Raw genomic sequence first — 23,081 nt, 5'->3', positions numbered from 1 at the left:
AACATGCTGAAGAAGTGAATCAAAGTCCAAATAATTACGAGTAAAACAGCAAAACAAAAATCTTCTTAGATTTACACTACTAGGTACTGTTAGTTCTTTTGATCACATATTACGTCGTAGATCATACAATTATGACATAGAAGGGGGTAATAAGTGAACACATGAGATATTAAGCGTCATTTCAACACTTTATTTTCAGCAATGGTTGACATAAAAAAATGTGCTATCCATATCTCCATATCCATATACAAGTTTAAAGGAAAGAAAGAAAAAACTTTCTACTAAAAGGAATCACTTAAAAAGATGACTAAAAGGTATCACTTAAAAAGATGACTAAAAGGCATCATTGAGGTCCATGTATTCTGTAGTTTAGTCACTAATCTGGTTGTTGAGGAGACGGCTAATACAACTATACAATCCAAGCTGGCCGTGGGAGACGGGTTGGCGGAACTCGCAGCTCATCACCATCCCAAAAGTCCTCTTTAAAAAAGAGGCATTGTGCCGACTTCAGTTCAAGGCATACTGTTCGAGATGACCACCAGGCGATCCACAACAGACTTCATCATTCCACTCAGGTGTTCGTACATCACAGCCAACTGGCCTGGAGAGTAGTGGGCCAGCTCCTCTGTGCTGAAGCGCTCCCCGACGGCCTGGACATCAGACAGAAGACTCAGGCTCTCGGCCTGCTGGTCCTGCTGCCCAGAGGCCTGCGGTTCAGCTGCATTGGGCTCCTCCAATGTCACGTCTGCAAAGGCATGAAAAAGAAAAAAATTTTTTAAATCAACACAACTGTGCATTTTCAAAAGTGTGTAAACATCCAAATGCTGGCATACAACTGCACATAAGTAATTGTATTCTTCAGTGACTATGCACTCTTTGATTGATTGATTGATCTTTATTGTCTCTGTGCAGAGAAATTTGTCTTGGGCTTTTAAGGGCATTCGCAGCACATGTAAACATCCAACACGTAACACAGTATCTCCCATATATCCCCACATTTAAACATATTCCTATTCCTACACATATAAACATCCAACACATAACACAGTATCTCCCATATATCCCCACACAACCCTTCACAATTCTTCACAAATCATACATCATACCTCTAATATCATGTTCATTTTAAGTTGTGCAACATATTCACATTTTGAAACGCATAAAAATTAATACATGCCTTGTGGTTCCGCTGGTGCCTTTTCCTCGTCTTGGTTTTCGGCCAATTCAAGCTCCTCAGGCTCAGATGTCATTTTCTCCATCTCATCAAAGCCTTTAAGATCGTCACAACGAACCTTTCGCTAGAGTTAAAAATAAACGCATTAGTGTTATCCCACTGAAATTGTGATGCTTTCAATGACATTACACTAATGACTATGAATGTCAGAGTCAATACCTGTTGTTCGTGGTATAATTTAAGCGCTTTCTTCACATTAGACAACTTTGGGGAACGAATAGGAAGAGCTTTAATTTCAGTTGGTGTGAGGGCACTGAGGTCACCGACTGTTTTGATGTTCCTGGCTCGTACAAGCTGCCCAAAGCCACGGGGCCTTAGAACACGGAGAGAAATCAAAGAAGAATACAAAAGTTCATTCCGACACTTACTATGCCAACTCGCTTCCATTTTTTTGCTATTAAAAGATGTGAAAATAAAAAAAACAAAACAAATAAAGCTCTGTGGTAATAATAGTAAGAAATGAGAAAATGATTATGTTGGGTTTAATTATGATAAGTGTCAAGCAATTTTGGTGGTCTCTGAAGAAAAAACATGCAATACAATTGAAGTAAGCTGTAAGCCTTACCACATGTTTGAAGAGATCTGTGGTAACACAGCCTCCACGGGAGTTGAGCAGGCAACAAGGGCAGGGTATACACAGTCCTTAGGAATAGGCCTAGGCTCCAGCGCCATCTCCGAGATCTTTAAACAGAGGATAACCAAAGGGTTAGCCAAAATAATTTTTATGGTTCTGCACAACGCTTTTTCAATCAGTTACTCTTTTGGCTCAACTTTAATACACATAGTTGCATGGTACAGGGGCAAAGTCGTGCACTTTTGCAGTAGAGTGGTCAGGTCATACACTTAAGTGGTCAAATGCTGAGAGACACTGGGTTACTTCCACAAATGACAGGACACTAATTTAGGTGCGCTGGACATTCATATCAGTGCTTGCGTCATTAGGAAAGATGCATATCTCACCACCAGTGAACTGCTGACTTTGTCCAGTGATCATTTGAAACTAGAGCATCACTCAAAAACAGACCCAAGTAAACTTACCAGGCACTTCTTAGAGCTCTTGTACCCTGGGCTTCGTAGATTTCGTGGGCTGAAGTTCAATAAACCTTTTGTTGGTGTTGTTATGAACTACAATTTGATGGAAGGGGAAAAAAAACAGCTTAGTAAAGTCAGACAAAAATGCTTTTTAAATTTGAAATATTTATTTCACATTACAATCCAAAAACTACCTTTGGCTGACCACCAAAACTCTTGGACCTTGGTGAACTGGTCCGAATCACAGGGCTGCGGCGGTCAATGTCATCTGCCAACTCTTGCTGGTAGATAGGGTCAGCAAAGGACACTCGGCGGGACTGTAACAAATATGTACGAGAAACCATTTAGTCCAGGGGCACAGGACACAACAATGGTATGGACATCTTGACATCTTACAGCCATGATGTAGACCACCATAGCTGATATTACCTTTAGGAGCGGTGAGGGAGAATCCTCCTCAGATGGTCTCTTCTGGCCTTTCTTCAGGATGCTGGTGGAAGGGGACGCAGACGGCGACCACACCCCACGGGTCTTCCCGCTGCTGGGGCTCTGGCCCACCTCTAGCTCGCCACTGAGTGCATCCAAACACTTCTGCTTGGGTGGCGAGTCTAAGCACAAAGCAGTTTCCTTCTCTTCAGCAGCTGTCAGAGGTTCTATTGGTTCTGCGAGTTCTGTGGTCTCTACTGTTGGTTCAGCATTCTCAGGTTGATCAAACACAGAGTCTCTGTTATCCATTTCAGTTACTTCTTCTTTGCCCTCTGCCCCTATTCCTTTTGGATCCTCTACAAGAGGAGCTACTCCATCATCATTAGTTAAGACATCTACTGCCATAGTCTCTTCTGTGGTGCCGACGGGAGACTCTTTCAAGCGCTCTTCTTGCTTGCTGAGCCTTTCTACTTCCACTGGTCCAACAGCAACCGCCTCTTCAACCAGTTTTTCTCCGACACTGACAGACTCAGATTCTTCCAGTACTTCAGGAGTTGTCTCATTTTTCCTCAGTTCATCTGGCGACTCTTCCGTGACAGCATTCTCACCCTCATCCTTCTCAATGGATTCTGGAGGCAAAACAGCCACTTCAACAGCTGCCTTAGAAATTGTGGCTGGGCTTTTAACTGGCAGAGATGTAGGTTCAGTCTCTGGTACTGGCAAATCAGAGTTTGGTACTGGTACTTCTGGAAGTCCATTTTCCTTCCCAACTGCCTTCGCTTCCACTGAGGTCATTTTTTCAGAGTAAGAGGGCAGCTGGTTGCCGTCAACTGAATGAGTCTCTTTTTCCTGAGACGCTTGTGGCTCACTTTGATTAACCGCACCAGACTTCACCCCAAGATGGCAATTGCAGTCCTTAAGGCGTGGGCGTCTACGGCCCTTTCTATTATGCACTGGACAACTAATTTTGGCTGTTCCATCAGATTGACTTTGTGAGGAGACAACTTCTGTTGAATCACCTTGTGAATCTGGACCTTCTACCACCATATCTTCAGACGCATCGGTGTTCTCAATACCAGGGTTCATCTTCTCCACCACTGCCTCATCACTACCCTCAAGCTTGTTATGTGAGGTTTGACTGGCAGGCAAATCCTGCAACACTTCTTCCGATTTAATATCTGAACCTGTTGTTACATCTTCGCTGTTTTGTACATCTTCGGTCGTTGCCGCTATTACAACTTTGTTTTCAGTTAGAAGAGAATCGTCATCCTCATCCTTCATCCCTTCACCCTCGTCCTTGTGTGTGCCCATTACTTCTTCATTTGTGTCAGTCTTCTCTTCATTCATAGTTTCTACCTTGCCATGTACCATTTGGTCATCACTGACAAAACTGCTATTCTTTAAAGGGCTTTGCTGGGGTGCTGCAGAGTCAAGCATTTCTGTGCTTTGAACATCCGCAAGTTCTTGGGGCTCCGGTACATGGGGTTCTGGTGTGCTTTGAACATCAGCAAGTTTTTGGGGCTCCGGTACATGGGGCTCTGGTGTGCTTTGAACACCAGCAAGTTCTTGGGGCTCCGGTACATGGGGTTCTGGTGTGCTTTGAACATCAGCAAGTTTTTGGGGCTCTGGTACATGGGGTTCTGGTGTGCTTTGAACACCAGCAAGTTCTTGGGACTCTGGTACATTTTCACTTCTTTGTGCATTATTTAGTGGACTGTGAAGTAGCTCTGCATTCATAGAATACAGTCTTCTGCCCCTCTTTCTAGGTTTCTGACCTTCAGTCTCTGAAGCAGTAGAGTCAGAGTTCTCGGCACTGGCAGTTAGAAGTTGGGAGGATCTCCGTGTTTTGAACCTACCTTTTCCTTGGGAGGATTCCTGACTCTCTTCGAAGTTCTCTACTTGGGCATTCTCTGAACTATTCTTGGATTCATCTTCCTCACTGACCAGCTTTCGCCTTCGACCAGGTTTACCTCTGTTTATTACCTCAGTCTGACTTGCAAGCTGCTCAAAATCAGTCTGACTTTGGCTCGGACTTTCATTTTGCAGCTTAGCAGTTTCAGATCTTCTTGTCTTTCTAACTGGTCTGCCCTGTGACTGACCATCTACTTCAGCCTCACCACTCAACTGCTGAGAGTCTGTGTCCTGGACTGACCTAGTTCTCCTCCCAGGTTTATCCAGTGTTTGGCTATTTGAATGAGGCGAGTTCTGGGAAGAAACTAACAGCTCTGCCTGACTTCTTCTCTGCTTTCCCTGTGACTGGCGCTCTCCTGCAACAGATTGTGAATCATTCAGACCGTTATTATCCCCTCTAAGACTTTTTCTCACTTTTACAGTTTCAACATTTTCTACTTCAGCTAACCTACTACTACTTCTTCTTCCCTTTTGTTGGCTATCTGTTTCTAGAGAAGAGGAAGAAGTGTGTTCCTTGGAAACAGAAAGGTTCTTATCATTAGCAGCTACCCTTTTCTCCCTTGTTTTATTCTTACCATCTTGCTCATCTGACTCTTCTCCAGGGCGCACAGGTTTGGTTCTCTGCCGCCCAGAGCGCCTTGGATTTGCTGGGGAGGACGACTCAGACTGAGAGTCTGTAAGAAAATCTGATTCCTCAGCTAGTGTGGTCTTAGCTACATACATTTTTGGAGAGGACCTACCATTGGCTGCCAAGTCCTCCTTCAGAATCTTTGTCTGGGTATCTGGAATGATATCCTCATCCTCTGTGCTTTCACTGGGGCGTTCAGTGGAGGGCTTCAGTTCTTTGGTGATGTCTTTCAAACCCTCTTCAGAAGTTCCTTCCAAATGTTTCTGAGACCCTTCGGTCTCCATGAAGACTTCTTGACTGGTCTCTGCCTGTGGGGTGTGTGGACTATGTGCAATGGACCCCTGGGACTTTGGCATTTCCTGGCTCTCTGTGTTCTTCACAAGGGGACCAGTAAATTTAGCCACACTGATGGGACTAGAAGGCCTGCCCTCAACATACTTTTCTAAGGTAATAAAAGACTGTCGACGGCTATTTGGCTTCTGGGGCGTACCAGAGATCATATCAGATGATCCAGAAACATTAGGACTGTCCTCTTTATTGGAACTGGTGTCTTGTTTAGTTGGAGTCTTGTCCTGGTCCATGTCCTCTTTGAAAACTTCTGGCTCTTGCCCACCAATATCCTCCATGGAGATATCAGCAGATGTTGATGGCGCCTCGTCCCCTGCAAGAGAGACGTCCATTTTTGTCGCGGGGTCCTGAACTGGCTCAGCCATGTTGCTTCCACTTTGATCCTTTGTCTTGTCTACATCCACAACCGCAGTGTCTGTATTCTGATTGGCGGTCTGTGGAGAGTTAAAAGAAATTATTATTATTATAAATTATTGGGCAATATTCAGTTTGCAACACACACAAAAAAACAAACAAAACAAAAAGTCCGGAATAACTGGTCAATAATGTGTTCATACCTCAGGCAAAGGCTTTTCCTTTTCAATGGATGCAGTTTGGTCATCTGTAGGCAATTTGTCCCTGTCATGAAAAGTAAATATTTAAAACTTCTGCCTTATCAAACGAGACTAAACAATAACCAAAACATAACCAAAGGAGACAAAGACATACATGGATTCCTCTTGGCTCTGAGTGTACTGGGTAAAGGTGGTTGTGTCCAAGGAGGCGTCCAGGTTGTTATACATAGCAGGGATATCAACCCTGAAAAACAGATTAATCGGTTCAATTCATGAACAATGTCTTGGGTGAAACAGAAACTGAAGTTATCGGTGCATAGCAATTCGCATGTCTCGGCAAATCATTTTCCTCTTCACCTTTTCGTCCTTTTCATCTCCTTCTGGTGTTCAGTTAGCACCCTCTCCTTCGTCTCTGGAGGGATGAACACGAAGTCTACCGAGGCCTCCTCATCCAACACGTCCCGACGAGGCAGTTTTGATGATCCAAAATCAAGCTTGACCTGCAGAAATACATACACAAGGATAAACGCAAGATACAGCTTCAGTTTCTCCTTATTTAATGATTAACAGTTCAAACTATGCACATAAGTCTGCTTTACAAACGCTGCTTAGGTCCTCATCTTATTTTTTGCAGCTTCTAGCCATTCATCTGTGTTTACTTCCTATCTCACTCTCGCTGTTCCATTCAAACTCACCCACTCATGTTGTTCTTAAAGGCCACAACACTTCTATAACAAGATATATGTTATGGCATTAAGGCTATGACTTTTTGTTTTACTGCTGTATCAAGGAGGACAGACCTATGATGACTTCTAACCATCATTGGAACTAGGCCGAGGTAAAATGAGTGCAATTAAATGTTGCTTTCTAAATATTCCCATTGTGAGAAACTAGGTATAAAAATTTTTTTTTAAAAAAGATTACATTTCATAGTCCAACATCTAGCAGCATTGTGCCACCTCAACACACCGCCCTCACCGTGCTCATATGTCTACTACACTTCATTTGTTTTCTGGGAAACACTTGCAGAAAATGTCAGCAATCATTAGATCATTCACTAAAAACGTGGGAAAATAAATCAGTGCTACTAAATACACTCACAGATACAGGCTTAGCAGGCATCTCTGGTGCCTTCGGTTCTGCAGGTCTATTTAGCAAAGATTCCCTCTTCTTTGCAGATGTCACGGCCACACCACTGATCTTGGTTTCCATTTGAGAGGACTCACTCTGTATAAAAGGGAAAAAAAAGAAAAAGAAAAAAAAAAGTACTACTTGAGACCACGCTTCTTCAAGACTGAAGACGTAACTGTACTGTAACAACCAACCATTTCAGAATAAAAACGCTTACGCTATACTGTCCACTATTGTCCTCTGGTACTTCCACAGCTTGAAACCCGGGTAAGATGATCGGGGTCTTCTGTTTTACTTGGCTTAGAACTGGCCTGTAAAAGGTGCAAAGCCACCATTAAATGCAAGACACATGACTGATTGCTTGATTTTAATTTCTATACTGCCAAATAAAACGGGATGTCACACCATGGGGGGAAAAACAAGCAAAAACTTATTTGCAAAACGCAAAATCACCAAGTTTAATAACTGAACAGCATACATACCTAATTTTATCTGGGTAGTTTAGAACAAGGGCATTTGCAAATGTGGCATTCCAGAACTGGCTGACAAGGGTGCGGATCTGCTTGCTCTTATGCAGAAACGTCTCACAGAGAAGGGGGGTCAGCAAAGACAACAGATCATCGTCGTACTGCAAGGCAGAGCGGGACTGCAGACATCTCAACATATCCCCTAGGAGGCACTCCAACTACAGGGAGAAAAACAGAAGAAAGGAAGAAAATTGTTTTTGGGGGGAGGGCTCTGTAGGGGGGAAAACACTGAAGCCATTGGAGTACTTGAAAGAAAGAAAAAAAAAAAGAACACACAAAACCACGGGAAACTTTGGCCCCACACATTTTCTTAAAGTCACAAAAGGAGATCATGTACAACCGATCGACTTACTTTCTGGCCGAGAACCGAGTATGCTTTGGACTTGACATTATCAGTGCTAAAAAAAGAAAAAGAAAAAGCCAGACCATTTTAGAAACACATACTCATACTAATTTGTGAACACATTAAACAACAAAATTAAATATTTCTTAAATCAAACTTCACACCTTCCAGTCAGACCAAAGATGAGGGCCAAAGGCTGGACAAGCACGGTGAGTGCCTCCTGAATAACTGTGGGTAGGGCCAGGTTGGAGAAGATTTTGGACACGATGTTGATCAGCGTGGTGCCAACACCACCCAGCGTGACTCCAGAGCCATCAGCAGCCACCTTGGTTGGGTCCAAGGCAAGGAATGCTTCCAGGCAATTCACTAGTAACGTATGGAAAGTGGAGAGATTGCCCAGCGCTTTGTTCTTTTTCCTTACCCACCCTAGTGGAGTACGAGGAGCTAGATAGAGAACAAGCAAAAGGACATAAGTCATGTGACACAAAAAAGCAGGAGAATGTTAAAATGATGAGTGGCGCTTACATTATGGATTATGGAGGGTAATGGAAGAGAGGCGCTTACATTTCATCTTTTGCTGGAACTGGGGAGTGTACGGAGAGAAGTCCACACCCTCAATCATGGTGTGAAGGATGCTTACAACAGCATCCAATACTGGAGGATCCTAAAGAAAAGAAGGCGTGGTGAAAAACTAAAATACAAGCGATAACAAAGTCACCACACAATTCACAACCGAGAATACATCTGTGAGTGGCCAGCCAAGACATGCAAACCAAGGTAAGGTGTGGCAGTTCAACTCACCGATAAATCCAGTCCACTCAGAGAAGATGACATCTTGGCACACAGCTCCTCACAGCACACATTCTCCTCAGCAGTGGCCACCAGGGCTGAGCACCGGGCAAAGACCATGTACAGCCGGGACCACGTGCCCAGTAGGGTCTTCTGAGTCATCTGACCAAGAAAACGGGATTGTTTCTAATCTGAATCTGTCAAGCGCAATGGGAATATGTTGTCAGACTGACAACTCAAAATAGCACTTACCTGTGGGAGAGCTTTGCCAGGTAGCAGGTGGGATATAGGGAACATCAAGGCGCTGAGAACGGCATTGAAGTTGTGCTCCAGAGCATCCCCTTGGTTGACTTCATTGGACTGAAAAAAAGAGGAACACACGTTTAAATCTCACTATTTTACAGTTGAGTTTGCATGTCATATGATACTTTATGATCTTCACAAGATATACTTTTCAACTCCCTGAAGACGACAAGTAACAACCTCATGCAACCATCTTAATGCGGAATAACATCTTTAAAATAAAGCCCACAGCATCATTATTTTTTTTTTGCGGTGTACCTGTATGATGTGTCTATCAGGGATGTGTCTGTCAATGGTTTAATGTCAGTGGGTTACAGTGCCTGTGTGATTGTGTCAGTGGGTTACTGGTGTACCTGTGTGATTGTGTCGGTCAATGGGTTCACCACCACACTCCACATCCTCCAGAGATATTCTTTGTTCTCCAGGGAGCCTGAGTCACGGCTCATGGCCTCCAGCACAGAATCCGCAAACGCCAGCGGAGACGTGGGGCCAGACAAGCCACAAGACAGCAGGGTCTCCAAGCTCATGAAGAACCTGAACCAAGGGGAAGCATTTAGGAGTCTTATCTATCGTGCTCATTTTGTTTGTGTCTTACTTTTAACTATGAAACTAAAAGGACCATATGGTGTGGTGTCACAATAACAAACATACTTCTCGTCCTCCACAAATGTTGACAGATGTTTGCCATCGTAGAAGAGACCGATCAGGAAGAGAGCTGGGGTACCCTGGAGCAGAGAAAATACACAAATCCATGAAACACCAAAGAAACACATGGCCAACTCCAGCACACACACGCGGACACACACACACACTGCGATTTCCATAATCAGCTTTCCACATCATAAAACATGATCCAACACCCTTGACATCAATTTGAAGGTCATCTTGATAAAGGCTCGAGGGCCTTCACGATTACAACTCTCTGGAAGCCATTAAACAATGTTTACTTGATTGAGAGCTCTGAATGCTAAGGTTTCAGAAGGAGAGAGGAGCTCACAGGATTGCGGTGATGGGAACGTTACATCTTCATTAAGCTCATACTGTGACTAGATGTTTGACAGATACAACCTTATTTTCCAAACACTGACATTTACGGTCTGTTTAGCATATCAGCACTTGTTTAGAAACAAAGAGAAAGGACAAAATATGCCACGTGGAACTTGCATCCATTTAGGATGTCATGAATAATGAAGAGATAACAGCCAAACAACACTTACGTTCAAAATATCCATATCAGCCACTTGGTATGCCGCAGAGCCAAGTACTTTCTTTGGGATGCCTTTCACAGTGGTATCCAAAAGATCCTGTGGAGACACAAGATCGGACAGTGTTGTATTACTTTTACTGGAGTAACAAACAAGAAAAGCTACTTGAAAATACTTCAAAGGGTGACAAAAAAAGATTTCTGGCTGGTATCTAAATTGACCACCACCAAGAGTAACCAATCATAAAAGCATGCTAGTCATTGCTTTAGTATATGCCCCTGATTTGGATTAATTATAAGTCTGCCATTTTTTTCATTATCAAAATGTCTCTGGGTGTGAAGATATTGGTTTTCCAGCATTTCAAATGTCTACAGCTTTGTGCACTGGAAGGGGCTATTCCCGAGCTGGGCTTGGCCTCTTAGTTCCAGTAAAGGGAACTCTGAATGCTACATTATTAACCAATAGATTTTCAGAAAATTCCATGCTCCCAACTTTGTGGAACAGTTTGGATAGCCACTTCCTGTTCCTACATGACTGTGCACCAGTGCTCAAAGGAAGGTCCATAAAGACATGGATCTCAGAGTTTGGTGTGGATGAACTTCACTGGCCTGCACAGAGTGCTGACCTCAACCCGATAGTTTCCACTCTAATTCATCCCAAAGGTGTTCTGAGAGCCAGTCTCCTCGCTCAACATCAGGGTAGGACCTCACAAATGCGCTTCTAGAAGAATGGCCAAAAAATTCTAAACTGGAGGCCATGTTCTAGAGAGTTCTACCCCTGATAGAGCACTCGTTTCCCTTTGATTTACCAGCATGCTAAAGGACTCACCAGGGCTTGTTGTGCAGGCAGGGCATCCGAGAGCAGGATGGCACGTAGAGACTGCATCAGCAAGGTCAGAGCCTCAGATCCCTGTCGATCCTTTTTATTACCAACTGTAACCAACATCAACACAGCTTTTACACAGCAGCACCTCTACAATCTGACAAGATGACCAATCATTCTTAGTGGGCGAATACAGTATAGCTTTGAATGATGTAACTATATTATGAATATGAAAAAAAAAAAATCTCCTTTAAAAGGAGAAATCCGGCGTGTTTTCACTCCGTTTCTCAAGGTCAGCGAGCACAGTCAGTATGAAGTAAAATAAAAACAATCGTTTTTTACCTAGCTTGAGTTGCTAGAACCACCAGGTAACGCAGCCAGGCCGCTACAGTCTACAGTCTGGGGGCATGTACATGGGGGGGTGCCTCTCAGGTGGTGTTTTATACACTCTCCCTTCCTTCCTCGATCCTCGTCCTCACTGATCTAGATAAAAAAATGATCGAGCGGCAACAATGGGACAGTCTATCCAGTCTTCGTTATAGATCAGTGGGAGCGCCCCTCGAGGATCGAGGAGTGATGTTGAGAGGCACCCGGGGGCTCACGGACATGCCCCCAGAGTGTAGCGCTGTAAGTTGTCTGGCTACATTAGCCACTGGGTGTAGCAACTCGAGCTAAGTAAAACAGATTGTTTTCATTTTATTTCATACCGACAGTACTTGGGGTGTACTGCAGATGTACTGTATGTCAAAACTCGCTGGGTTTCTCCCGTGAAGTTTAATCAGAAAGCACTTCGATGAAGATCAAATACAGATGGGACTCTTGCCTGAATCAATAGTTTTGACAACGTGACCGACCAGACTCTTCCAAATGATGTGGAGAAGCATTCCTGTAAAAAAGATGTGGAAAGAGGAAATGCCAAATGAGCACACAGGAGTTCCAAGGAGCAGGGAGGATTCCAGTAATCCAGAAATATGATTAAGGAAAAAGGAGAGACAAATGGACGAAATGTAGAGGAAAGAATAATACTACAAAATAGACAAGTAGGGCCATCCATCATACAAAAGGTAAGAACAATTACATCTGTCTCACACATACACACACCAAATCCAACTACATACTGTACTCCAGTGGGAATTACTGAACTAGAACAGTACCAGATGATATGTTCCAGAGGCAAATACCCTGCCCATGGGCTTCTTGGCTGAATAAGCCTTCACTGGCAGTAACACAAAGAGCCTGTTGTTGTTGGTGAGCTCTGATGTGTCTAATAGTATCCAGTCAGTGCTCGGGTAGATTTCATTTCATTTCCACTTCCAGGCCTGATTAAATCGCTTGACATCAAGACAGACAGCCACATACAAAGATATGGCACACACAAATTCATTGTGTGTGCTCAGATCAGAACTCAAGAGAATGTATTGTGAATAAAAATATATATATATATATACACACACACAATGCTTTTTGGTTTCATTTGGCCACACACAGAGTTCCAATTCTTTTGACACACACACACACACACACACACACACACACACAGCACAAATTGTCCATGCCGAGCGATAAGACAAACAAGAACTGTAAGAGTACCTGGGGAATCTTTGCCAACAGCAATGAACCCGTTCCTGACATAGGACAGGAACACCGAGGAGTGCTTGGTGAAGAATGAGGTGCTCGTCAAAAGAGGATGCGCCAGTGGTTCTGAAGAAATTAATAATACAAAAAAAAAACAAAGCAAAAAGGACCTACGTGATTAGGATAAGGCAAAAACTATTTCATGACGCACATAAATGAAAGCACACCTCGATCAGAGACCTCCTGGATGTTCATGTGACGCATGTGGTTACTGTTTCGAAACAACAGTGAGGGCTTTTTTTTTTTTTTTTTTTTTTTTTAACAGGATCAAGAGAGGTTTCCCCATCACGAATGAGAAGCAGCTGGGTAGTCACCCTACTGACAAGGATGTGTCAGTCTCACCTAGACAGAGCTGGAGCTTGGTTTTGGAGACGATGCTGGGGACCTGCGGCCCGAGTAGGTAGTGCAGAAGGATCTCCAGGCCAAGCAGCTGGACACAGGAGAAGGTGGCCGAGGACTGAGAGCTGGGGGATGGACTGCTGCTCAGGGGCGTCCCTGGAGGGGAGAGGGGAGACAGGAGGGTAATGAGACTGAGATACATGAGACTGGATTAATGAGTAGCTAATTAGCATTCAACATAGATGCCCATCACTTTGGATCATTGTGATGCCCATTGTGTTGGATCAACATTTAAAAAACACACGTGTGTAAGACTACACATATTTGTACCAAACCGTTTAAGTACAGGAACAGATGTGTACCAAATGTACTGAACACAGTCTTTAACAGTAATCAACAGCATGCTTTTTTTTTTGCATGTGGACAATATTTGAAATTCAAGTTCCCACACACACATTAAATGGCGGAGAATGGCCCAATCCCAAAGTCTGGACTCACAGACTCTGGTGCACGTTCTGCGAAATTCGTAAGGGCTTAGGGCTGTCCCAATTTCAAAGGGCGTGAGGGTTTGAGTACACACTTACCGAGCCTTTTCTGTGAGTCTGCATCAGTGCAGACTTTATCAAAGGAAATTTGACCCACAGTTCAAAGTGTTGTAACATTTACAGCGGAGACGATAACTACAAAGGTAAGCAACAGCACAACATACGTGCATGGTAGTGATGCGCGGGTCGGGTATTTTTTCAACCCGCGGGTCCCGCTTTTATGAAATGATTTGGCCCGCCCCAGCACGCCCCGCACCGCACCGCACCGCACCACTGTATCTATTTTGACAACCCGCCCCGCACCCATTACATAGACATACTGGCCATTGTAAGTGCTTGGAAACATTGCCCTGTAAACTGGCAACAACATAGCCTAGGCTATGATTATGAATATGAACGATAAATCAGGTCATTAATAACAAGATTATACACATTTGAAACATTTAGAAATACAAAGCAAAAACCTACAAAGCAGCGTTTGTAATCTACAGTAGGCTAAACATTATACGAAAATACGTCCAATATAAAACAAGGATTTGTATATGAGATTGAGACGGCTGAAAACGGAGAAGAAATTGAAGACAGACGTGTTGTTAATTTGCTCCTGGACAGATAAAGATTTATCAGTTTTGGCTAACTTACTTGTAGGCTACTTAATGTAAATGGACATTTCAAATAGCCTGTTCATGACAGTCAAACAAAGTTATGCATGTTTGTGCAAATGTGGAGCCATATGGATATGGAGGAGGTGGCTCATTGAATTGAAAAGGTAGGCTATGGAATTGTTTGGGAAATAATAATGGCTAGTCATTGTTAACGTTAGCGATGCATTATCAGAATTCCTTTCTCTGTCATTATGCTGAGGAAAACAACATTAGCACTTGCCATTGACAGCTAGCAGCCTACATTCCTGTTGGATCCTGCAGCAAGCTGGCAACTGCGATTCATATCAGAGGGGAGGGGGAGGCGATACATACATCGCGCTACAGTATTTCCAAAGTAATTGCAGCCTACTCGTTTTGGCCAAGATCCTACATAGGCTATGGTTCCTTTAATATAGGCTATAGGGAATTGCACACAACATACATGGATTTTTAAATTTAATTTTGTTTTTAATGACCCGCCCCAACCCGCCCCTCAAATTAAGTGATAATTTCTTTACCCGCCCCAACCCAACCCGCGGCCCATGTGTCAGTTTAGTCAAAGATCCTTAAGACCGTCTCTGGTTTAGTCAATTGACGACAAAAAAAAACATATCACCTTTTTAAACCACAAAATCTGCACATTTTAGGCTTTCAGTACCTACAGACTTAACATGCCGGAAAATAACTGAACCGTGACATCAAAACCAAGGTACACACCGAACTGTGATTTTTTATGTACCGTTACACCCCTACTCACAACATACAGCATACCTGTTTTTGGGGTGGATAAAACTAAGCCGATTCTCTGGCCGATGCTTCGAGAGGGAGTGGTGGCAGCGGAGGAGGGAGTCGGTAGTGGGGCGGCGTCTTGAGGGATTGTGTTCTGGAGCAGGGCAACGCCAACCTGTGCCACATCAAGAGCAAACGGAGGCATGGGATTAAAACCACTACTCTAATACAGTACACTTTCGTCAATAGATTTATTAAAGCAGCACTACACAAGATTTGCTCTCGGGGGTCCCCCTACAGTTGAGAAGTGCAATAAAACGAAATATGCGGCAACAGTATGAATATAACTGCTATAATATAAAGGGAATGCACAGACAGCAGTCTATAGAGATTAGAGAACTCTCTGAACAGTCTCTGAATTCCTGTAGCATAGGAAGAGGGGAGGGGGGGAGAAAGTTGCTACATGTAGGTCAGTAATTAATTGCCTACACAGGGCCGCTCAGACAATGGCAGAAGTGTGTGTGTGTTGGTCTTCAGAGACATGACAATGATTTAGCGGAGACTTTCGTTCAAAGTGTGAAAACGTTCAAGCAGCTGTGCAATAGGAGACCTCAAAGAAGGACAGACGAGTCTGGGAAGGAATTTTTGTGAACGAGGGGATGTTTTTGTGCACGTGTTAATGTGTGTGTGGGGGTGGGTGACATTTGACATTTTCTACATAAATTGAATATGTTGAACATTACATTTTGTATAATAATAAATGGTTTCCATAACAGACAGACAGACAGACAGACAGACAGACAGACAGACAGACAGACAGACAGACAGACAGACAATTGATCCCCAAGGGGAAATTCAAGTGATATGCAAATACAATGTGTTATGTTTGGGAAGAATTGGTGTTGCTTTGCAGTATGAGCTTCTGCAACATGCATTTCTGTATATCCAACATCCTATCTCCATGAGTGGCTCTCTAATAAAGATCATGCGACATCCATTGTTAGAATAGTAAGGGCATTCTCTGAGGCAAACAAGTGCGTAATATGCATTGCCTATGCTTCTGCAGAGAATAGTGCTGACATGTAAGTAATATCACGTGACACAGCCTCCAATAACAGGAAAGACTGAGGGACTCCTATGGGGCATTGTGCTGAATCCTTGAGTTGTCTGCCGTCTCTGCTGGAGCTACAGCATGGTGGTCATGGGTTTTTATCCATGAAGTGCCTAGTTATGGTCATCTGTCTGTATAGTGGTTCTGTCTAGAAACCATATGTAAATGTGTATGAGAAGGGGCATAGCCCCAGAGAACTTTGGCCTGGTTGTTGGAACTCCTGTTGCTGGTAACATTTCCCCGGTCGTTATTTCCACCCCCGAAAATGGCACCCTTCATCACTATAGATAAGACTTTTTACCACTGTGTGTGTGTTAAGTCTAGAATCAATTAGTCTTGGTTTTATCCCTAAAAGTCCCACAACATAGCTGAGCAGACATTTACCTACACAATGCCCAGATATGCGGTGTGCGTTGGACACAGCCCTTACTCCTCATACATGTTTCCATGTTAGCAGGGTTCTACGATACACTTGTCTTTGAACAAACTGCACTCACCTGCTCAAAGTTGGTACCCAGGTTGGGCCCCAGCTTGGTGACCAGGTACCACCAGACGTTGATCTTGGTGAGGAGCAGAGGCTCCGTCTTCACCTGGATGGAGCTGAGTGGCAGCATGAGGAGCTTCAGGCGCTTGGCACTGCACAGGATCTCTGGGGGACACAGTCAAAGCAAAGCACACGGTAAGGACATACCCGTAATTTCCCGACTATTAGCCGTGGCTTATAAATTGATTTTGCAAACTTTCTTCAGCTATGAGTTTAATACAGGGGGGCAGTTAATATGGTGCTAATATGGTTTTGTTTCTTTTTAACTAGCATAAAACATTGTCCTGCGGCTTATACACAATGCGGCTTATATTGGGGGGATTACTGTACTCAGTCAGGAAAACTGTGACTGTTAGGGTTAAGTAAGAGTAAGACGTATAAATATACTGTACATAATGGTTTCTGAAAACATGAAATTCAAGTGTGCGTAATATGTTTGTCATAACTCGTTTGTTCATTTTCTAGTAGGATCTGCTTAATAATTTAGCAAAACTGGTCGTAACTTAAAGTTTGCTTTTAGCCTCGGAATAGCCTTAATAAATGTATAAAAACCCGCCCTAAAAATATTTACATATTACATGAGGCTCACCAGGATTAAGAGCAAAATTGTCAATCAGGCTCTTCCAGGCAAAGAAGGCAATCTTCTTAACGCTAGGAGAGGAGCTTCGGAAGCCCATCTCCTCCAAGTAGAGCAGGGAGTTTATGAAAGAGCCTCCTCGATGAAGCATCTGTTCAAAGTCAAGTCAAGGTTAGAGGAAAGGTGAGCAGCCACACTTCCATTATCTCTTTCAGTCTCTTTTTGTCATCGACACACACAGAAGCCAATAATAGTGATGAAAGTTAAACATTACCTTCCCAAGTATTTTCACAAATAATGTCCAAAGTTTAAGCACATTTGTTTCATTCTTGTTGTTGAAGAGCTTCTGAAGTTCAGGTATAAGTTTCTGGCAAAACAAGTACAGAGACAAATCAGTGAATCAGTCAACTGCTTAAAAAGAAGGTGGATTTCAATACAGGACTCAAGGAATACAGGGGCATAAAAAAACACCTACAGTGGCCATCATGGGTTCGATCATGGCTGCCACGTCTTCCTGCTTCTCCAGAATAAGGGGCAGGCCCATCTCCAGGGCGGCAGCTGCTCTCAAGCGCACCTTCGATGCGGAGTGGACCACCAGTGGAATCACCTGTCTGACCCACTGAACGGCACCTTCGGTCATCGGGGTAGGAGCCTGCTCTATCAACCTGCAAAAAAACGAGAGGCACCAGTCACATGGTGTCTAAGCCGGCCTTTACCCCATAACATGGTCAAGTACAGGTGGCGTATGCTAGGGTGTACAGATATTGGTTCATGCTTGTAACATTCACATGTAAAGACATCAGGCAACAATATCTGACCGAGTTGGTTTCTGGCAGACACTGCATGTAGATGAGAGGAAATGTGGGGCAGACATGAAGGGGACAGGAATTTGATTTGAGGAAGAATGGAGTAGTCAAGGACCTTCTGGGTGCTATCATGAGGGTAGAGTAGCTGAGTGGTCAACAAACCTAATGATGACATTTATTGCTTCATGTTCCATTACGACAGACTGGATGTCCTCTCGGTTTCTCACAGCCTCAAGAGCAGTCAAGATATCAGGGACCTGCACACACAGACAAACACAGGATCCAGTCATATCTTGCTTTAAAACTAATTAGCCCATTTCACAAGATGTCGCCACCATGTAAACCAATATCCGTTGAAATTTCAAAGCTATCGCTACATGCTGGCTATTTACGGTCAACAGATTCCTTGAAAATGCAGGGCTTTTTTTTAAAAGCTGCAGCCTACAGGAACAGGCCCAAGGCATCATTAACATCTGTTCAATGAACCTGGAAATCCAGAAATTGTAAAAATGGGCTAATCAAAAGCCACCTAAATCCATCATGACTACTTGGACCACGTTACTCCTCTTTCAACTTCAGCTCAGAAAACATTTAGTGAACTCACCTTCTCGCCAATAATATCTGCTGGGAAGTTCTGTTTGGAGATTACCCATAATGCTCTAGTGCATGTGTTCTTCTCCGACGACTTCACCACAAGCTCTGTAAGTGCAGTGAGCATCTCCTCTGCAAAAGTGTCTGTAAGACAATTTAAGTCATCAACCTATTTTGACAGACAGTAAGACATACATACATATCAATTTGATAAAGGGCACGAATAATACTGAAAAAGACTAAAGCGGTGCTTGTGAATATACAGTACCCTACTTAACAGAGTATATCTAATGAATAACCACAGGGAAAACTGAGCAGGGAACAACAGGCAGGTCTGAACAAATTTCAATTATTAATGTCCTAACAGCAGAGTAGGATTACTGAAGGATATAGTGGACCTATACAGTATGTGCTAGAAGACTGCAAAGTACGTAAGTAAACGAATAAATAAATAATACATACATATTAAATATAATAAATATTCAGGACTACATTTCAACTGTGTTTCAACTGTGTTTCTCGCCATACAAATATCCCACATATTCTACTGATACTCTGCATGGTCAACAAGCCTCAACATGAGAAATGTGTCAAAATCATGCGTTGAATGTGCTGTGAGGTGGGCGTGTCCTCCTACTTGGGACTGCAGACACGATGTGGGGGTAGAACACACAGAGGCCCAGGGTCTGCAGCGCTGCCTGGCTCAACTCCGCATTCTCACTGCTGATGTGAGCCTGTAGTGGAAATGTAGCTTTTTAGCGTCACGTCCAACACTTTCATTTTCACGTGCCGCATAAAACACCAGACAAAGCAGAATGACTTGTGGTCGGCTATTGTATAGAATACACTTATATATTGCATCTGTGGAGGCCTGCCAACACTGTTTATGGTGCACTCATGCTCTGAAGGCTTTTCTTATATTTCTGGTCAAGCATCTCAGAACACAGACCTATATAATACATAACCCAGATGACTAGTGGGAATGGCAGGTGTGATATTGGTCCTTCACTATATACCTATAGCTTTGAGGAGGACATCAAAAACTGCTTATACATCCAGGACTCTAAAGGTGGCAAATTGCTGTACAGTGCTACTACAATATCACGTCTGTTACTATACGTTTAATACTCATATGTTTACACCCGTTGAGTTCCATTAGCACAAGAGACCTGCATCTTGTGGGACAGACATTGGGGGACTCACCTGGATGGTTTTACCGAGGCGAGCAAAGTGCTTCACGATGACGGCATGGTACTGCTGCCCATCCTCGCCACTAAGACGACTGGAAGAACAGCCATAGGGAAACAAATCATAAAAATCGCACAAATCATAGATCACAAATCACAGACAACAAGTCTAAGTTATAAAGAATAGGACGGGAGTCCAACATTCTGTTTTTCCCTTTTGGAATGGATTGGTCCGCACACTGGGTAGGCTCCAAAAATACACTTTATTTAGTAAATAAAGTGTATTTTTGGAGCCTACCCAGTGTGCGGACCAATCCATTCCATTATCTATACTTTTGTCCGGCACCTGGATTATTTCTGTGGATGTGCGCACTCCAACCAACCGCCTGCTTTTCCCTTTTGACATCATTAAGTTGTCAAGAAATCACCATCAACTGCATAGTATACTGGACAATCTCTGAGGGCATTTGGTTGAGAAACAATGATGTGTGCTGTTTGGAAGGCCACCATAAAGAACTGAAACAAGGTCATAGGGACATACCTAACAATGGTGAGGTAGGCATCTGTCTGCTCGGACTGGCCAGCTGCCGTATCCTCCAGGCAGTCCAGAAGGGGAATGAGGCTGGCACCAGAGAGGGACACGGTCGCCATCATCCTTACACCCTACAGGGAATGATGAGAAAAGGACTGTTGACAAACTTTGGCCTACCTTTCAGTCTAATCCAGAGTCTTTTTTTTTGAGAGAGAGAGAGAGAGAGAGAGAGAGAGAGAGAGAGAGAGAGAGAGAGAGAGAGAGAGAAGAATGTGACTATCTAACACACACACACACCCCCCTAGGTGGCCTTGAAGCAAGACCATTCTTAAAGTGAACACGGTTCTGTTCGGCAGATCTGGGGCTCGAAAACAAAGGCCCAGACTTCCTGATTCTGACGGATTTATTCGTGTGTTGCGGATAGCACCAACAGCCACACATATCGTTAGGACTAGGACTATTCGGCATGTACATGCAAAAATACATACCGCGCGCCGAACGACGGTGAAACTAGACGTTAGATACAATATCTAGATAAACAATGCTGCCACATCAACCTACAACGTAACCACGAACATGATAGTCAAGTGGGAAACAATAACAGATGGATGTGTTCCATGAGATGCTGTGTAACGTTACAGGTTGCTGTATAGGTCAAGCTGAGGGAATATACGTATACTACGTTTACGGATTATTTAAGGCAGCTGTCCAAATCTTTCTAATGGTAATTCGAAAGGCACACGTTTTTGGCCTAGAAGACAAATGTTCAGCCCTGCCCAGCTATTCATGTGAGCAGGCTAACAGAACCACAAGCTAACTCTCAACTAATGTCAGATAACGTTGCAGTAGTTGAGACCTGACCAGCTAGCAAGGTAGCAGAGTTAGCTAGCGTGCGCATCAGAGAAACACCCAATATTTAGCTCGAGATAGTTTGGCAGTGCAATTAAAGTTCCTCTGAGTTTGGAGGAGGTGTTTATAACATGGACTCAGAACTAACAATTATTTACAATCATATCATCAGTCCTCGCAGCCTTTGCAGCATTCACTTCAGTAAACAATGCCATGGATGTTTGCGCAAGAGGGCCAATGATTTTCTTCCTCATAAACTACTCCCCATACAAAATATTTTCCTTAACGGAAAAGCTCAATCAAAATCAAGGTCGGGTATAATTACAAGCATATGTCGGGATATTACGATTATTCGCATATTCACATATAACATTAACGTTAGCAGTTCCCAGGCATGCAGTGCACTGCCCACTGCAACCACGCTGAGGACAAGCCATCATTCCAAACATCTCACAATCAATAACATCCTCACCTCCACCTTTTCAAGAAACGATGATTATTAGTGACAAAGCACCATTGATGTTATCATATTAAACCCAGAAAGCGACACAATTTCACTGGAACTGTCTTCTCATCAAAGCGCTGTGGTCTCTCACCCCGCGAAAAACTCTTGCTGGCGCCAAACGACGCAAACGAAGTAGCGTCACCTTTCACCCGACGTAACACCACCCACTTTTGAGTGAATTCCATGGCGCTATAATAAACGCTCGTTCAAACCACTATGTAGCCTACGTTAATTCTAATGAATAAAACATAGCCTACCAATTCTTAAACACAAGAACTGGTGCTACTTTATGCTTATATAGCATACTTTCTTCTACTTTTTCGATGACAGAAAAAAACTTTAATCACTCAACAGAACCTGGAGCTGAGAGTAGCCTAAGCTACTAGGCCTTGGTAGATTAGGCTACCAGACCACAAATTGAAGAATTAGTGCAACTAAGTAGGCCTAGTTGTTTTATTTTTGAATAATTTCTTAGCACATGGCACTTCCCTGGCTTGCTGGACAAAAATAAATAAATAATAATAAATAAAAAAAAACCCAGCCTGGTCAGCTTAAGGTGATTTGCTGGTTGACCACACTAATTATGGTTGACCACTGACCAGGTACAGTACAGTACACCAGCAATGCTGTTGCTAAAACATGACTTTGACCCAGTTTACGATGATCAGTCAGCTGGTTTCAACTATCACACCACCTCAAGCTGGTCATTTTAGCTGGTGTTGCTGGTCTTACATTGCTGGTTTAACTGGCCGTGCCTGCATGACCATCCTACACCAATAATATATGGATATATAGATAGATACTTTATTGATCCCCAATGGGAAATTCAAGATGTCAAGCTTGGCAGGCATGGGTTGTGTCTAGAAGTCAAGCGTGCACGCTGGGCAGTGTGCATTTTCCGGAAGTTACGTCAGAATAGACTGTCCGAAAGTCAAGCGCTCTCACTAGTTGGCTACTTCGTTTGGCGTGATTTCCAAGCGTGCATCGATGCATCTTTTTTGCCCTCAGGTATCCCATAATCCATTGCGCAGCGCAGGTCAAGCTCCACACGTCATGCAAATCGTCAACACACCCCCCTCCCCAAGTCAGGTGACGCCAACTAGTTAGTGCTGTCCAAATGTAGGTAGGGACGCATACTGAGGAGCAAGCTAACTAATACGCTACTGGGAAGAAGGTACTACCCAGCGTGCACGCTTGACTTCTGGACATAACCATGGTCACCAGTATGACCATC

General features: G+C 43.5%; 1 protein-coding gene across 1 annotated transcript; it reads right to left on the bottom strand.

The window, feature by feature from the left end:
- Window positions 1–175: 175 nt before the first annotated feature.
- Window positions 176–21,967, bottom strand: rif1 (replication timing regulatory factor 1). Its single transcript, XM_062534358.1, has 36 exons — window positions 21,815–21,967; window positions 20,503–20,624; window positions 19,978–20,056; window positions 19,412–19,508; window positions 18,788–18,918; window positions 18,346–18,440; window positions 17,853–18,042; window positions 17,652–17,744; window positions 17,390–17,528; window positions 16,754–16,905; window positions 15,188–15,320; window positions 13,231–13,383; window positions 12,844–12,954; window positions 12,077–12,139; window positions 11,260–11,363; window positions 10,444–10,530; window positions 9,878–9,951; window positions 9,580–9,760; window positions 9,176–9,283; window positions 8,936–9,085; window positions 8,699–8,798; window positions 8,299–8,578; window positions 8,144–8,189; window positions 7,747–7,949; window positions 7,482–7,575; window positions 7,235–7,360; window positions 6,491–6,633; window positions 6,288–6,377; window positions 6,137–6,197; window positions 2,696–6,013; window positions 2,461–2,583; window positions 2,273–2,359; window positions 1,800–1,915; window positions 1,394–1,547; window positions 1,178–1,298; window positions 176–745 (listed from the first exon to the last, which is right to left on the bottom strand). The coding sequence occupies exons 2-36, from the start codon at window positions 20,613–20,615 to the stop codon at window positions 513–515; spliced, it is 7,548 nt and encodes a 2,515-aa protein (XP_062390342.1). The 5' UTR covers window positions 20,616–20,624; window positions 21,815–21,967; the 3' UTR covers window positions 176–512.
- Window positions 21,968–23,081: the final 1,114 nt, after the last annotated feature.

This window comes from Sardina pilchardus, chromosome 4 (assembly GCF_963854185.1).
Source record: "Sardina pilchardus chromosome 4, fSarPil1.1, whole genome shotgun sequence".
NCBI lineage: Eukaryota > Metazoa > Chordata > Actinopteri > Clupeiformes > Clupeidae > Sardina > Sardina pilchardus.
The sequence above is the reverse complement of the archived record's forward strand: the minus strand, read 5'-3'. Positions and strand labels throughout refer to the sequence as shown.

Coding starts and splice junctions, on each gene's coding strand:
- rif1 (XM_062534358.1), bottom strand. CDS start 20,615: ATGATGGCGACCGTGTCCCTCTCTGGTGCCAGCCTCATTCCCCTTCTG. Junction 18,919..19,411: donor CATCGTGTCTGCAGTCCCAA/GTAGGAGGACAC, acceptor ATTGTCTTACAG/ACACTTTTGCAGAGGAGATG. Junction 10,531..11,259: donor TGCCTGCACAACAAGCCCTG/GTGAGTCCTTTA, acceptor GTGTCTCCACAG/GATCTTTTGGATACCACTGT.